The sequence below is a fragment of the Ictidomys tridecemlineatus genome, chromosome 3, assembly GCF_052094955.1.
Source record: "Ictidomys tridecemlineatus isolate mIctTri1 chromosome 3, mIctTri1.hap1, whole genome shotgun sequence".
NCBI lineage: Eukaryota > Metazoa > Chordata > Mammalia > Rodentia > Sciuridae > Ictidomys > Ictidomys tridecemlineatus.
The window spans coordinates 99610043-99626869 of record NC_135479.1 but is presented as its reverse complement, the minus strand read 5'-3'; the positions used below and the strand labels follow the sequence as shown (position 1 = coordinate 99626869).

The window sequence follows — 16827 nt, the reverse complement described above, 5'->3', positions numbered from 1 at the left end:
TCGTCCACCACCGCCGCTGCCTCCCGTTGCCCAAGTCCTACAAGGCCTGGGGCTCTGGGAGTAGCATCTTCGGATTTTTGATACCGGGCAGTCCAGAGCAAGAACCACCCCATCCCAGGTCCGGCCCGCCACGCTCCGCGCTTCTCGCAGGGCCGCCGCCCTCGGCACAACCCCAGAGCCACAAAAGAAGGCGACCTCCATCCTCCGGTCCGAGCTTTCCCAGCTCCTCTTGGACATGTAGATACACCTTTCTCCCGCAGCGCACACACTTATCTAGTTCCTGGACTCGCGTGGCTCCGGAATCCGCTTCCCGAGACTCAAATCCAGAGCCCCGCCTCTAACCCCGCCTCCGCCCGACCTAGCAGAAAACCGGGCGCGGAAGTCGGGCGGGCGACGGGCGGCGCACTGGGCATGCTCGCCCGCGCGGGGAGGGCCGGGCTGCGCGCGGCGAGTAGGAAGCCCTCGCCCCACGGAGGCTGCAGGAGAGAGCGCGATGGGCCTCAGCGGTGGGCGCACGTTCCGCGGGGACTCATGCCCTGCGTGTCCCGGCCCGACGCGCAATTAGCAGCCGCCTCTGCAGCCCGGTGCCGCCGCCTCCCTGCCCTCCTGGGCTGCCGCGGTGAGGAACTCCAGCCGTCGCCTCGCTCAGCTGCCGGCATTGTCCTCGGGTCCGCCGCCGCCGCCGCGGACTGCAGCGGGGCTCCGGACCCGCGCCCCAGGGACGCGCCGCCGCCGCCTCCGGTCGGCCCGGAGCCTGCCCGCGATCTCCACGCCCTACGCTCCGGGCCGCGCTCGCGTGGGTTTTTGCTGCGGAGCTGAGGAAGGGGAGAAGTCTAGTCGCCAAGCCCAGCCTTCAGCGGCGCGCAGCCCCGACGGGGCCGTGGCAGGCGTGGTGCGAGCGCGGACGGAGCCATGAGAGAGTACAAAGTGGTGGTGCTGGGCTCGGGCGGCGTGGGCAAGTCCGCGCTCACCGTGCAGTTCGTGACAGGCTCCTTCATCGAGAAGTACGACCCGACCATCGAGGACTTCTACCGCAAGGAGATCGAAGTGGACTCGTCGCCGTCGGTGCTGGAGATCCTGGACACGGCGGGCACCGAGCAGTTCGCGTCCATGCGGGACCTGTACATCAAGAACGGCCAGGGCTTCATCCTAGTCTACAGCCTGGTGAACCAGCAGAGCTTCCAGGACATAAAGCCCATGCGGGACCAGATCATCCGCGTGAAGCGGTACGAGCGCGTGCCCATGATCCTGGTGGGCAACAAGGTGGACCTGGAGGGCGAACGCGAGGTCTCTTACGGCGAGGGCAAGGCCCTGGCCGAGGAGTGGAGCTGCCCGTTCATGGAGACATCGGCCAAAAACAAAGCCTCGGTGGATGAGCTCTTCGCCGAGATCGTGCGGCAGATGAACTACGCGGCTCAGCCCAACGGCGACGAGGGCTGCTGCTCGGCCTGCGTGATCCTCTGAGGCGCCCGCGGCCGCCGGGCGCTGGCCTCGCTCTGCGCACAAAAGCCAAACGCATCTGACTCTCTAAATGTGATTTCCTTTCTTGCTTTGAGATTGGAGACGACTTTGCATTGGCCGGGGTGTCCCGGGAGCCCGGCTGGCTTCCGGGGCCCGCATCCCTTGCCTTCGCCCCGTATCCGAGGGGTGCCCCGTCCTGACCATCCGAGACCCTGGTGGAAATGTGGCTCTTTGCAGCATGTACGTTTCTCATTGATTTCGGTTGACGCATATTCCCCCGTTTAAGTGGCCGTTAGGGTGCTGTATTGGCAGCTCGACACCCGGCAAGCAAAAGTTTCAGCCTGGAAATAAATGGAGGTGGGGAGGTGGAGGGGAAGAAGGTGGAAGGGGGGGTCTTCTCTCTTTCTCTCCCTCTGTCCCTCTCTCTCTCTCTCTTTTGTTAATGACTCTTTTCTAGTTCCGAGTTTTACATACATGGAAGTCCAGTCCAGTCCGGGAAACCCATTTGAAGGAGCAGAAGGAGAGGAAGAAACTCTTGTTTTTTCCTTATTTTCCAGGAGTAGCTGGAAATTTAGATCGGGTTCCTTTCCTGCCAGCTTGGAAGGGCAACCCCTCGTGACTGGTTGTGATTCTGAGGATGTCTATGCAAAGTTGGATTCTTGTTACATTGTATCCAATCTGAAGTATTGCACATCTGAACTGGGACTGTTAACACTGATGCCAATACAGTGTGGGGTGCCAGAAAGTGTCTGCTGATATTTGTGGAAAAAAAAAATCTATTTTGTTTACCTACTGTATCAAAGGGGAGCCTTGGGAGAATGGTAGTATTTTTTTTTATCAGCTGTGAAAAAAAAATGTTACAGATCCTGCACATTTTTGTGTGTACTATGGTGTGTGTGTGTTTTAAGTTTAGCTTTTTTTAAAGAAAAAAATTTCTTTTGGTTGGCAGCAACAGATTTTAATGACTAGCTTTTAAAAATATAATACAAAGACTTTGTAAATGTGATTCAGGGCCCCCAGCACCCCTGTGTCTGCAGAGTGCCTTCAAAACTCAGCTGTTCAGCCGCTGCCAACCGGTGAACTTCCCACCAGTACCAGAATCTGCTATTCCCCAAACCACTTACCAATTTCCTTTCAGTAATCTTCCTGAAGGAGCCAGGACAATAGGGCGTGTTGTTCAGTGAATTTATTATTTTCAGCCTTTAAAATGTAATGTCCATGTCTTGCAATGGGTTGTCCCCTCCCCCCCCCTTTTTTTTTTTTGCTTCATTTTGTTCAAATTTCAGGTGTTTAGCTCCCCTTACATATTATTTTTAAAATGTTTTGATCTTCTGTTATAGGGTGTACCTTCAGAAGCAAGAGCAAAATTTCTCTGTTATGATGTATCAAGTTCTAATTGTAATTTTAATTCCACTCGTTTAATCATTGTCTCTTCATTTTAAGACTTTTAATACAAATGTCATTTTTAAAGAAACAAGCCCAAAAGTATTGTTTGTGTTTCTGTGTTTCATATTCTGTGATGTACAGCATCAGTGGTAATGCAGTATCATGGCTGAGGTAGGCAGGGGCAGGAAGCAGAGCTGTCAAATTTTGAAGATAAACAGATGTATCTCTGTGACAAGTTGGGTGTGACATTCCTTCCAACTTCTTAAATGTGGAGAAAGTCCTCAGGCCTAGGAAGCCCTGGCCATACCTGCTGACTAAAAGATGAGGAGGCATCTTGGTTGTATTCTGAGATGGAGCCATTGGCTTGCTCTGGGTAGTGGGGTGAGAGGTGGGAGGGGCACCAACTGCTAATGCTGACTTAGAGCTGAGAACTTCACCCTCAGCCAAGTAGGGTGGCACTTTGGGTCCTTCATCCTGTTGTGTTTATGTTGTGCATCAAGTTGAAAGCCCGTTTGGGGATGATTTCTCATGCTGACATCATGCCATGTGGTGTGTTTTGCACTGTATCTGAACCTGTCATAGACAGTATTTCAGCAATTTCATTTGGAAACAGATCTGTTCCCTTGATCTTATTGCACTGTGCTGTGTGTGGACCATATTTGACCTCATAAATTCTTCCTTCTGACAGTAGGAGGCAGTGTAAGCTTTTTTATTTTTAATTTTTATTTTTCTTAAGGAGGTCTTTAATCTGTAAAATAGCCTCTACAGAATAAAAGAAAGTGTCTATGTATTTTAGAGTACTTGATACATCTTAGGTTTTAAGTATAGTTGAAGTGTCCTGAGTCTTCAAACAAAAGGGATTTATTCCCCTAACAAAGCCAAAAGAAATTAGAGGCTATAGGTTTCTTTAAAGCTATATTAACATATCTTGCCTTAAAATGTGTGGTTTTGATTTTTTTGTTGTTGGTTTGCCTGGGAGGCATTTCAGTATTCCTTTGTGGAGGAGGAACTATTTATTTTGATTGTGATACGTAGGCCTGCCCCCCCCCCCTTTTCCCCCACTGATCCCACTTAGGTTGATAATCAAACACAACTAGAAAGCAATTGTAGAAACTGAGAGAAACTGTCCAAATCGATGTTATTGCAAGGATTCGTTCTTGCATTTGAGTAAATTTGGTTACTTAATTCAATCCAAATTGTTGAAAATTCTGAAGATGTGACAAGTACTCTGAAGAATTTGTAAAAAACAAGGTATTTGACGATTCTATCATTCTTATTTTTATTAATTGGAAAGCTTTTGACAAAAAAGCTAGTAGGTATATAATTTAAGAAATTATATAATCCTGACAGGAAATATTTGAAAATGGGAATTTGGAAATGGAATAGATTGCTGGGTGCATTAATCACCTTCCTGCAGGGTTTAGTCACTTGCATGACTAAATTCTGTATAGGTCTAGGGTGGCAGAGCAGAAGAGTTTAACATGTTTTTACCGAATACTGTAAAATAAATGCTTTTTGGGTTCTCAAAGCAATTTTATGTGTACTGGAGCAGGAAAAATAGTTCTGTGCTCTTTTGGTTTTCTCTGTTATTTTCTGGACAAAATTGAGAGAAATTTAGGGACATTTCTACTTTTTTCTTAAAAAAAAAAAAGTCTTTACAATGTTTATTTGGCTAGGAGGAACCGCTTCTGGTTTTGTGGTGTGAAGAGATAAGAGCGTTTGTTTGAATGACAAAGTCAGGCTGACTTGGAGTGTTAAGGAAATGGAGCAGGGAGGGAGGGAGGGAGGAGTTTGGGAAAGAAGCCTTCTTGAGGAGCCTGGCTGGCTATTAAACTTGACCCCTGCTGTTTTTTAACAGCTTCCTTTTTTGGCCTCTGACAGCCATCCCAGTTTTATGTCATTTCAAAGGATTATTTTTCACCTCCTCTGTGACCACCTCAGGAAAGTTGAGGTATCTATGTAGTTTTAACACCTTCAGCTTTGAGTGCTATGGATTTTGGGTTGTGTTTTCCATGTTAGCTGCTGACATGGACTTTTCCTTGAACCAGGTTTTGGAACCAGATCTGTATGATGTTAAGAGTTCTCTGTATGTGAGACTTCATGCTTTCTGGCTAGTTAATATTTCCTGTGGGTGGGAACCCCCAAATGCCCCATCTGTTGAGGTTTCCTGGTGGCACTCTTAAGTGAGTTCTGGGTGGGAAGGGATGGCAAAGAGAGAAAGTCGAATGTAGCAGCTGGGTCTTGGGAAAGAGATGCCAATTCCTGCACCTTAACTCACAGAAACTTAGATTTGTTTTGCATGACAGCTAGAATGAGTTTTCACATCATAAATGTGAAGGGAACCAAGATTTTATCTGGAGATCACCACTTTTAGTTAAAATGACATCAGATATTTTTCACATTGTCTGCTTAATTGGGAAAAGCTGGCTAACATAAATTTATGAAAATGTAGCTGGTTTTGTTGATGGTAGGGATGATTAGATGAGTTTAATCAGATGGGCCCCTAGTTCTAGGTGAGTGTTGATCTACTCACAGTAGGATTTTGGTGGCTTGAGAAGGCTATAGAGATTTACCAGAGGTTCTCAAAGGACCATAAACCAAAATGACTTGAAGGTTAAAACATTGTTGGACCCCTCTTCCAGTTTTTTTTTTTTTGTTGTTGTTGTTGTTTAATTCAGTGGATTTGGGTTAGGACTTTTGTCATTTTAATTTCTAACAAGTGTCCAGGTGATTGTGATGTTGTTGGTCCAGGGACCACATTTTGAGAACAAATGACCTAGTCCAAACTCCAGAAGGGTACTCTCCTGAGAGCCTCTTGGATAGAGACATAGATGGAAGACCTGGGCACCCTTGTAGCCTGCTTTCTACCGGTTGTAGAAAACCTCCATAGAAATCCACTGCTCCAGAAGACACCCACCATTCACACTTGGATTGTCAGATTGTCCTGTGAGTAGGACAGGGCAGACACATGGTAGATGGGGCTTTTGATCATTGTCACCTTCTCTGAGTACCTTGGCTGTGGTTTTAATGTTAATTTGGTTGACTCTTAAACAACAACAACAACAAAATGATCAGGGACAATAGCTTCAATGATTAGAATCAATGGTTAGAATCAACTGCCCTCTCATCTCCACCCACCCCCATGTTTTTGATAAAGACTCATGTCTTTGGCAAACTGCTTTAAACTAATTTGTCTTCTCAGGGCTGCAGGTATGTAGTTCAGTACTTGAAGCCCTGGATTCCATCCCCAGCACTGCAAAATAAGAAAATAAATTAAATGAATAAATAAATAAATAATAAAGGAAATAATAAAATATTTGTCTTCTTTTTCCCTTGAAATAAAAAAGGCAAGCATTTTAATTTTTCCTGCTTCCTAGCAAGGATTCTAAAAATAAGTTGTTAGAGAATTTTAATTTTTAGGTTGTAGTGATCACTGTGTGTATGTGTGTCTTCTCAGAGGTCCAGGTGCTAGTTAATTAATTCAGTCTCAGTTCCGTTGTTACCAGTCTGGAAAATGCATTCTACCCAACTGGGACTGTGTCTTGTCTCATTATGCATCTTAACACCCAAGGAAGTTCCCAGGACTCCAGGATAAAGGTCTGGGAATTAAAGGTAGTGTCGAGGCTTAAGAAATAGTGGGCTGAGGCCTGAGGATATGGCTCAGTGGTAGAGCTCATGTGTAGCTTTCATGAGGCCCTGGGTTTGATCCCCAGCACCAAAAAGGGAGGAAAAAAATAGTGTGTTGAGATCTAATAAATAGTGGAGTTGCTCTTCTCAGATTTCAGAGCTGGGTGGAGTTGATAAGCTGAAAGAATAAAAGCTGTTGTTCATGTTTGGGTATGAAGAAGGGACCTTACTCAGAACTCTTTTACATCTTTAGTATTTTCTGGACTTGGGGGTATTTGCTTGCTTTTGCCCTAATAATGATGATGTTAATAAATGTTTCTGGCAAAAATATTTCTTTTTCACCTTCTTGTTGACTGTTGTCCTTTCTGTAGCATGGCAGTCTCGGGCTCACTGTCTTTGCTTAGTAACTATTTGCAGAATGAAGAGAATATGGAATATTTTAAAGAGTCTGAAACTACTCAATAGAAGCTGCACCATGACTAGAGAATGGTAGGTTTTTGTCTTCTCTATTGATGCTAGGTTTATCATGATGATCTTTGGAACTATGTCTTCCATTTCAACTACACATAAAATAAGATTTTTGTGGTTTTTTTTTTTAAAGTCTAGTTTGCCATCTGTTAAAAGAAATTAGTATATGTTATTCTGAGGCTACATTTTACTTTAAAACATTTATGGCTGACAGTTTGAGCCCTGTGAAGTGTTAGAGAGCTCTATCATCAGCTAGTGCTAGTGTAGTGAAAGTCTAGCAGTGTTAGTCTATTTTTATCTTGACTTTTATTTTATGTTGATTTCTACTGCCATTACTTTGGATTACTACTACTTGATTTTATTAAACTGTTAAAATTTCAAGGTGATATTGGTTTTGGAATAATATATTTTAACAGCATCCTGATTACCATTTCTAAGACAATCTGAATTATTTAATAGTTTATTCATTAGAACTCAACTATTTTAAGAGAGCGAAAGAATAATGGATGAGGAGTTCTAAAGTCTTAATCAGTAAGTCTTAATTTCTGAGAAGCAGAAATAGATGTCCGGAATGGATAGATGGGAAAAGCAAAATGGCCTTGTTGCGGAAGGAATCCTGAGTGTCCATGGGTTTTATAACTTGGAGGGAATATCTCTTTGTGTTGTTTCTTGCTCAGTTGACAATACTTACTCTTTGAAATAAAATTTCTTGCAGGATTATGTGAGGCTAAGTTTGTTAGAGCTTTGAAAAATGTGTGGTTCATTTATTTGTAGTCAACTGGCTGAAATGGATTCCTTTTTTATTCCACAAACATTTATTGAGCACATACTATTACCTGTGGGCAAAGACTAATGTTTAACTTTAATGTTTTAAGAGCAACAATCTTATGCTTCTTCCCCTAGTGGCTATGAGAATAGCATGCATTAGTACTGGTATCAGTTATAATGCTGTAGGTCTGTCTGGCAGGCAATAAAGTAGATAATTTTTTTGAAAACTGGACCTATCCTCAGAAAGGCATGAGGATGTTGTAAATAAAATTGGATCCCATGAAGATTCAGAAACAATTGTTTTGTTGTTTGTGGTACTGTGTGATAAAACTACTGTGGTTTCATGTATTTGTGCATCATTTCCACTTTCCTTTTTGAGTTTCTCTAAAATTGAACATAATCTGTTCAATTCAAAGGGAAAAGGGGGAAAAGTTTGAAATTTATTCACTTTTTTTTTTTTTTTAAATGAGAAAACAAACAGGAGAGAACAACTTAGGTTCTGTTTTCCAGGAAAGAAATAATATAAGCATAGTCTTTCGGGGTTCTTCATATAAAGAAGACTCAGGGCAGAGTATTTTTTTGGAAAGAGATAATCTTGTAAAAATGAGTGTGCCAAAGAACGAAGCTGACATTTCAAGTCTGCTAAGCTAATAATATTTTATATAAAAGCTCCTCTCATGATTTTAGAGCTTGTTGGAAGAAAGGCAACCAGCTCAGAGAAAGAGATGTTGGGTACCAAGTTGTAAGAGGTAAAAATAGTGCAATTGCAACAAAAATGTGTGAATTGAAGGGTGTAGTTGTGATTATTAATCTCCTGTGGTTTGTAAAATGATTTCTAGTGACTAATTCCAAATTGTAGAAGTAGCAAAAGAGTTCAAGGAAGGGTCCTTAATTGATTTTTTGAAAAATCTGATTGCTATAGGATCATTTATGAAATACAGATTTATTACTTAGTTTTATAGCTCGAATCAAGGATTTCATTATTTTGTATGCTCTCTGACCATTTATAAAGTTTTCAAACTTTGGTTTTAGACACAGACTCAAAATATTCTAACACTAATATGCTTATTAATATTAACATAATAAAGTATTCTCTTTAGAGGCAATGTTTTATTGAGTTATATCTCATTCAAGAAAAGAGGCTCAGCCTGGGGCTGTAGCTCAGTGGTAGAAGCGTTTGCCTCATATATGTGAGGCCCTGGGTTTGATCCACATAAAAATAAATAACTAAAAATAAAGATATTATATCCATCTACAACTAAAAAAAAAAAAAGAAAGAAAGAAAAGAGCCTCGAGACGTCTGTACCAGCATAATTCTATAAGAATGCTTAGAAATGCATTTTATATATTATAATGTGCATTTGTGTATGTATTAAAATATGTTCTAGATAGTTTTAAATTCTACACTGTAAGTAGGTAATAGCATTATAAGACTATTTCTAAGTTTAATTTTAATATTATTCATCTCTTACTAGAGAAACTCTTGAGTTTGGAATTGAGTTTAGTTATTTTAGCTTTTCTGAGTCATATTGCCTCTTATTTTTCCTTTTGTGTATCATTTAATTCATCACATCTTTGCTTAAACAAATGGTTTTCTCTGTCCCTAATCCACACTAATTGATAAAAGACAGAAGTGCTGTTTAATGGATGGTTGTGTAAATGTGGTATTCACATAATAGAACATTTTCCCACTCTATTTGCAGCCAGAGAAGATTGCCCATTCAACAGGTATTGACAACCTCTGTGTTTTGTTTTTAAAACTGATAAAAGTTTTTTTAAAAAATGAATTAGTTTGTAGGAATATTTATTTCCACGTTTTTTAGAATTGCAAAAAAATATTTCCAGACCATTTCTCCTTCCTCACTAGTCCTGGGCTGAGGCCAAAAATTTAGAACTAGCCCCAGCACAAAATTTAGAACTAGCCCCAGAGATCATGGCTTTGTGAAGGGTGGTGCCAGTGGTCACCAAGCCACCTGAAAGCAGACCTGTTTCCCTGCGTGTCTGTGCAGCCCAGCTTTCCCTGGATCACTGAGGGAGCCTGGATGGTGGTCGGGGACTGATGTCTCTCCATCATGTTGGTAGCATTGAGCAGGTTGCCCCAGCACTCCTGTTGCTAGGTAGAGGAGTACCTGGAGCAGGAAGAGGAGTCACTATTTGGCCACATCCCCACTCCCCTGTCCCTCTAACTCTAGAGGATTCCTTCTGTGCAAAGTTGTGCTCCATTAGGAAGTCGCAACTTGGAAGCTGTGAGGGCCTAGCGCTCTCCTATGGGCTGGAGTATCCTGTGCTGTCATAAAAGCACTGGGGATCTATCAGCCTCAGCCCTAGGAACAGGTAGGGCCAGACCGTGTCTGTCCCCTCCAGGGTGCTCAGCAGCAGCCCTGGTCTCTACCTGCAAAATGCCAGGAGCATCCTCCCACCCCGGTGGTGACAGTCAAGATGTTGGCAGCCATTGCCTGTCAAGGGCACCATGGGCCCAGCTTGAGAACCACCGCTCTCAGCCTAACCTCCTGGGGATGGAGGAGGCTAGCCCAGAGGGGGAGGCTGAGTCTCAACTGGTCTGAGAGCAGTTAGGACACCCCTTGCTCCTGAGCACTGCGGTGAGCGCTTTCCTTTTAAAACAAGCACCAGTGGCTCCTCTGGTGCTGTAGACACCCCCTCGGCCACTCTGGGAAGTCCACGACTCGGGGAGACAGTGCAGCCATATTTGTCAGGTTTGGTTATCTGGAGAGGAGGCTACTCCAAAGAAGAGTGCATTCCAGCTGGATGATGAACTGATAGACACGGGCCTCGGGGCAGCTGACCACCCAGCAGGTGGACTGGAACTTGGGAGCTTGAAGGCACTCCTGCAGCTTAGATCCTGGCCCTTCAGTCTTTATTGGGAGACAGCCTAAAGGCGTCTGGCTTTTACACATCTCCCCCTAGTGCACCTCACAGCCCTTGAGACAGAGGCCAGGACCCTATTCCGAGCCTGGCCTCCTGGCTTTGGATAGAAAGGATGTCCTTTCCCTGTGGATGTTCATCTTTACCATCAGCATCTCCCTTTCCTCTGCGCACACCTCCCTGCGCCCAAACCCGCAGGGTGGCCCCAGGAACAGCGAAGCATGGGCAGTGGGGAGTGCATGGTAAGGAAGTGCCTCTGGAATCTGCCAGCCTCTATTTAGTACATGAGCTGTGGCTGCCAAAACCTGGAATTCAGCATGAAGTATCCTGTCAGCAAGTTCATTCATGTGGTATTAACTCAATAACCTCAAATCTTGACTCTGAAGAAGCAGGATCGCTTTTGTCCTCAGGTTTTAAATGAAATAGGTGTTTCAAAACCTGTGCGATATACCCGTAAAAACTTTAAGCAACCAGATCTTTAGGCACTTTGCTTGTTGGGACAATGCTCCACATTGCATAGGGCGTGCATTTTGAAATCAAACATTCCTACGCACAGGGAATGTCACAGTTTTATAATAACCAGAGTGATCTCCAAGCACCCTGGAAAATGCTACCAAGCTGGAAGGGTCTATATAAACAATGTGGGCTTGATTTGGTTTATTGGGGGGGGGGCTACTAGGGATTGAACCCAGGGATGCTTTACCACTGAGCCACATCTACAGCTCTTTTAATGTTTTATTTTGAGATAGGATCTTGCTAAGTTGCTGAGGCTGGCCTTGAACTTGGGATCTTCTTGCCTCAAACTTCCCAGCTGCTAGGATTTATAGGCATGCACTGCCGCACCTGCCTCATAAGTGATTTGAGTAGCTGAAACTTCCTTCTCAAATTTAAGAATAATTTTGTAGTAGAATGGATTGTAATGATAAAAAAATTTTTTATTTTTCATAGTGTCTTTTTATTGAATTGAAAATGGAAAGCTTGGATTTAATTGGTAATATGATTTCAATTAAGATTGGAAAAAAACATTTGATATATCAAAATTTCCTGTTTTTCTTTTACCTGTCTTCCCATTTTATAATCATTTATCTGTGCTATTTCACAACTTTTTTCTTAGGTTTTATTGGCATTGGGGAATGTTGTTCTTTATAATTAAAAAAATATAGCAAAGGAAAATAATGAGTTATGAATTACTGTGTCCAGTAGCCAAGAAAATATATGTATTCATAATTTTAAATGAATAAATTCATTATATAGAATGTTTTGCAATATTATTATTTGTATTTATATTTTATGACATGAAAATGATTTTCAATTCTATGTTTTCAGTAGAAAACAAATTCACCCTGTGATAAGTTACCATTTTATTATTATTTTAAAAAAATCAGTAATTATTTTTAAGTACTATCATAAACTCTTCCTACTTTACATTTTGTAGCAAAATTCCCATTTTCTTATTTAATTAATTCTTTTTTTTTTTTTTAAAAAAGTCTCAGTAGAGTGGCATTTTCTGAATAAAAGAAAAATGTATATTAATTACCCAAAGTTATAATTTGGATTCATCATGGTAGTGGTGATTTTGGCAAGATGTATATCATCTTAATTACAAATAATAGAGTTGTTTTGTACTATCTTGTGGGGGAAGTATCCAAACTGCCTATAGAGTGGGAGTGGAGTGACATTTGAAGTGGGAGTGGAGTAACAATTCTGAATAATGAATAGAGATGATAATATAGCAAAAATAAATACATAAGATAACCTAGAAAGTACTTTGATTTAATCACTTAATATGCAGTTAAAAAATCATAGGATGAAAATGATCAGTTATGGTAAGATAGTGAAATGCACCACCTAAATTAACTTTATTTTTACTCCTCAAGTCCAACACTTAAACTATAGAAAAGACTTTTTAAATTTTTTTATTTTAATGTTTTTGGTCAGAGGTTATCAATAGATTTGTTGTCTGCAATGAATTCTGAGAAGAGTTTAAAGTATTGCATATGAGAACTTACATAGTTTACAGGAACCTGATTTTTATATTTTTAGTATTAGAATAAAAGCTTTTTATAGACTCTGGATTCCTTAAGAAGTAGAACATTTTATCAATAATAATCAGGAGATAGTTGACAAAGTGAGCTTGTGATTACTGTTGACATCAAACTGAAATTTGATTTCCTTATTTATGTTTGTGAACCAGATATTTTCTGGGCTAATCTTTATGTACATCTTAGAGCAAGGATGAGCTCTGTATGAAATTTGTTATCTTAAAAACTGGATCCTTCAGAGTACTTTTCTCTTGGTGTTATTTTTTTGTAACATAATTTGCCTGAATAGTGTTAAAGCTTTTGTCCAAAATACACTCTTAAGTCCTGGTTCCCGTATCAACCATAATTTACACTCTTACATAACTTTCTGCTTCGTACCATGCTGAATACATACAATGCCACTCTAATTAACTTTGGTCTTTCCTTGGATTTAGTGTATGGCTTCCAGGAAGAGAAGGTAGAGGAAGGTGGGGAGCAATAGGGTGCTCATAGAATCTGCAGATTGAAAACAGAGGGTTGCTGAGTCGTAGAAGTATTTACTTAGGATTTCAACTATATTTTACTGTTTGCAGTTAGGAAAAATTATGGTAACAGGCACACTTGAATTCATGATGGACAGCATGCATGAATAAGTTCCTTAAGTCATAAGACAGATGCTTAGTTACTATTAGTTTCTCCCATTAGAAGGTGAGCCTGAATTGGCAAGAACTGGAACTGTATCTCATCCTTGTTTCCCAGAACGAAAAACAGCGCCAATGCAAATTAGTATTATTAGTTGAACAAATAAATGAACAAATGGTTATAAAGAGAAATATTTTTTTTAACTACAATGCTAAAATAATAGACCACAATCAGCAGAAAAAAAATAGACTATCAAATTCTACATCAACTTCATGCAACTATTCTTATAAAGTAAAAAGCTGTGGGCATGTTTTTAATTTTTCAATTCTGATGAATTATAGATTGGAATGGCAGAGCTTTTGTAGTGCTAATGAACTTAAATGTTATGTCAAGTTGTCAAAAGCAAGGTTGAAATTGTTTCAGGATATTGGGAGAAATTACTATCTTATCCACCTGTGCCTCCTATACACTGGCTTTCTGAATTCAGCTTTGTGTTGGCTGAGGCAGAATGATTCTTAAAAAAGCTCTGTACAAAAATTAAATCATTTACTATATAGTTAAGAAAATTACTATTTAATAAACACACTTTTGAATCATTTAAAAACTGATCCATTATTTTATGAAGGAAAAAACTATTAGATAACCTTTTGAATTTATGTTATATTGGAATTTCTTTTTCCTTTTTCTATTTTAAAAGTATGTTACTACTGTGTCTTAATTGTGCAGTTTTATGGATTTCTCTGTAACATTTCCACACATGCATAACTCATGCTTTGACCATGTCCCTTCGTCCCTCCCCCATCCGCCTTCACCTTTTCCTAACAGTTCCTTTTCTATTTGGGGTTCATCCTTAGTTTGTTTGTTTTAACTAAAAACTGTCCACATAGAAGAGAAAGCATGCAATACTCATCCTTTTGTAGTTCATTTTCACTTAACACAATGTCCTCCAGTTCCATTGATTTTTCTGCAAATGACACAATTGATTCTTTGTGGCTGGATAATGCTGCATTGCGGTACACGTACATTTCTTTCCTCGTGCACTGTAGATGGGCACCTGGCCTCATCTGTGATGTGGCTATTGTGGTCATGCCACAGTAAACATAGGCACGCAGGTCTGTCTTCTGCTTGCTGACTTTGTCCCTTTGGGCACAGACCCAGGAGTGGCAGAACTGGATCATATAGTGGTCTGATTTTTTGTTCTGTGAGGAACCTTCACGTTGCTTTCCACAGTGGCTGTACTGATTAGTAATCCATCAGGAGTGTATAAGGGTTCCTTTTCCTCCACATCCTCAACAGCATTTATTTTGTATTTATTTTATTTTAAATATATATATATATATATATATATATATATATTTAGGTGTAGTTGGACACAATACCTTTATTTTATTTATTTTTATGTGGTGCTGAGAATCAAACCCAGGGCCTCACATGTGCTAGGTGAGTGCTCTACCACTGAGCCACAACCCCAGCCCCTATTTTATTATTTTTGATAAAGCCATTTCAACTGGGGTGAGAGGGAATCCCAATGTAGTTTTGATTTCATTTCTCTGATGACTAAAGAGTTTGAGCATTTCCCCCGTATGTATTGGTCATTCCTGATGCTTTTTGGAGGAGTATGTTTTGAGAAGTCTGCTCAGATCCTTTACCTATTATTGATGGGATTACTTATTCTTTTGGTGTTGACTTTTTTGAGTACTTTATATATTTGGGATATTAATCTCTGTCAGATGAACAGCTGGGAAAGATTTCCTCCCATTCTATAGGTTGTCTGTTTACTTTCTTGATTGTTTCCTTTGTTCTGTGAAGATTTTTAATTAATATAATTCAATGTATCAATTCTTGCTATTAATTCCTGAACAATTAAAGTCCTATTCAGGAAATCATTGCTTTTACCAATATGGTGAAGTATTTCCCCTATTTTTCTCTAGTAGTTTCAGTCTCAGGTCTTAAGGTCTTGGATTCATTTTGAGTTGTGTTTATTTGTTGTTTGGTTTGGTTTGGTACTTGGGATTGAGACCAGCGGCATTATGCAACTGTACTACATCCCCAGTTCTTTTTATTTTTTATTTTGAAACAGGAATTCTTTAAGTTGCCCAGGCTGCCCTCAAACTTGGGGTCCTCCTGCCTCAGTCTTCTAAGTAGCTGAAATTACAGGTGTGAGCTACTCCACCTGGCTTGAATTGATTTTTTTTGCAGGACGAGAGTAGAGGTTTAGTTTCCATCTTCTATCTATAGATTTCTAATTTTCCCACCATCGTTTGTTGAAGAGGCTATCTTTTCTACAATGTATGTTTTGGCACCTTTGTGAAAAATCAGATGGTTATAGATTCATGGGTTTATTTCTTAGTCTTCTGTTCTGTGGGTCTCCATGGATGTTTTTATGACAGTATCATGCTATTTTTGTTACTATGGATCTGTAGAATATTTTGAAATCAGGTATTTTAATGCCTTCAGTATGACTCTTTTGCTCAGGAGTGCTTTGGGTATTCAGAATCTTTTGTGTTTCCATATGATATGCTGACCAGATGACCTGCTCAGTCAGAAACACAGATGGTATTGTCCGATAATCTGTCCCCTTGTGAAACTTGGGAACCACTATTTTATGGAATATAAGAAGAAAAGTTACTATGGAGGGTGACTGATTCATAAACAAGATAAAGACCTATTACATAAATGACAGTAACAACAGAGTGACAATGATAAAGGAGACACACGTGCCATGAAATGGTCATGGATAAAGGATATTAGGAATTCGAGGGAAAGAGATTGCTATGGAGATGATACCTCCAATCACACATTCATTCATTGAGGAATTCTAGGTGCTGGACAAATAAGGCACAATCCTCAATTTCACAAGCTCACAAAGAGACAGTTCACTTGCTAGTCATGCTAGGAGACCATGCAGTCTGCTGGTCTTCACACTGGAGGCTGTATCAGAAACACGTGGGTATCTGACTACAACTCCAGAGTTTTTGGTTCAGTTAGTACTGGGCCGTGGAAGGTAGTATTTCTAACAAGTTTCCAGCTGGTGATGATGCTATTTGTCCAAACACTCAACATCTGAGAATCATTTATAGAGTCAGTAGCTTCAAGTTAAAGATGATAGTGCTGATACCCAGAAATGTGATTTGCTCCTTGACAAAGTTAGGTGATGGCTAAGCTGGAAATAAAACTGTTCTCCATTCAATTCTACTTTAGTCTGCCTTGTGACACCCTGAAAAATGGATACCTACTTGATCTCATGGTGATTCGAATGCCTGTAAGAGTAAGGAATGGAAAACTTGATGTTTCATCTGGCTCTTGCTTACATTGCATTTCAACTTCTTAGTCCAAAATTAACCATGTTTCTGAAATTTGCAAAGTAATTGTGAACCACCAAACATCCTTCTTTGTGACTGGGGATTAATCTGTATAGGAAAGTAATACATGTTATCACAATATCATTTTTAAAAGACAATTTGAAAGATCCTCTATTATGGAAGTACTTCTCTGTTAGATGATGAATTGTGGCATTAACAAAGAACTTACCATGTTTGTTGAGAACAAGGAATTAAAATATATCCTTGGA

At 40.6% G+C, this 16827-nt stretch overlaps 1 protein-coding gene across 1 annotated transcript; it reads left to right on the top strand.

Annotated features, from left to right (window-relative positions):
- The first annotated feature begins 418 nt into the window (after window positions 1-418).
- Window positions 419-16594, top strand: Rap2b (RAP2B, member of RAS oncogene family). Its single transcript, XM_005325687.5, has one exon. The coding sequence runs from the start codon at window positions 913-915 to the stop codon at window positions 1462-1464; it is 552 nt and encodes a 183-aa protein (XP_005325744.1). The 5' UTR covers window positions 419-912; the 3' UTR covers window positions 1465-16594.
- Window positions 16595-16827: the final 233 nt, after the last annotated feature.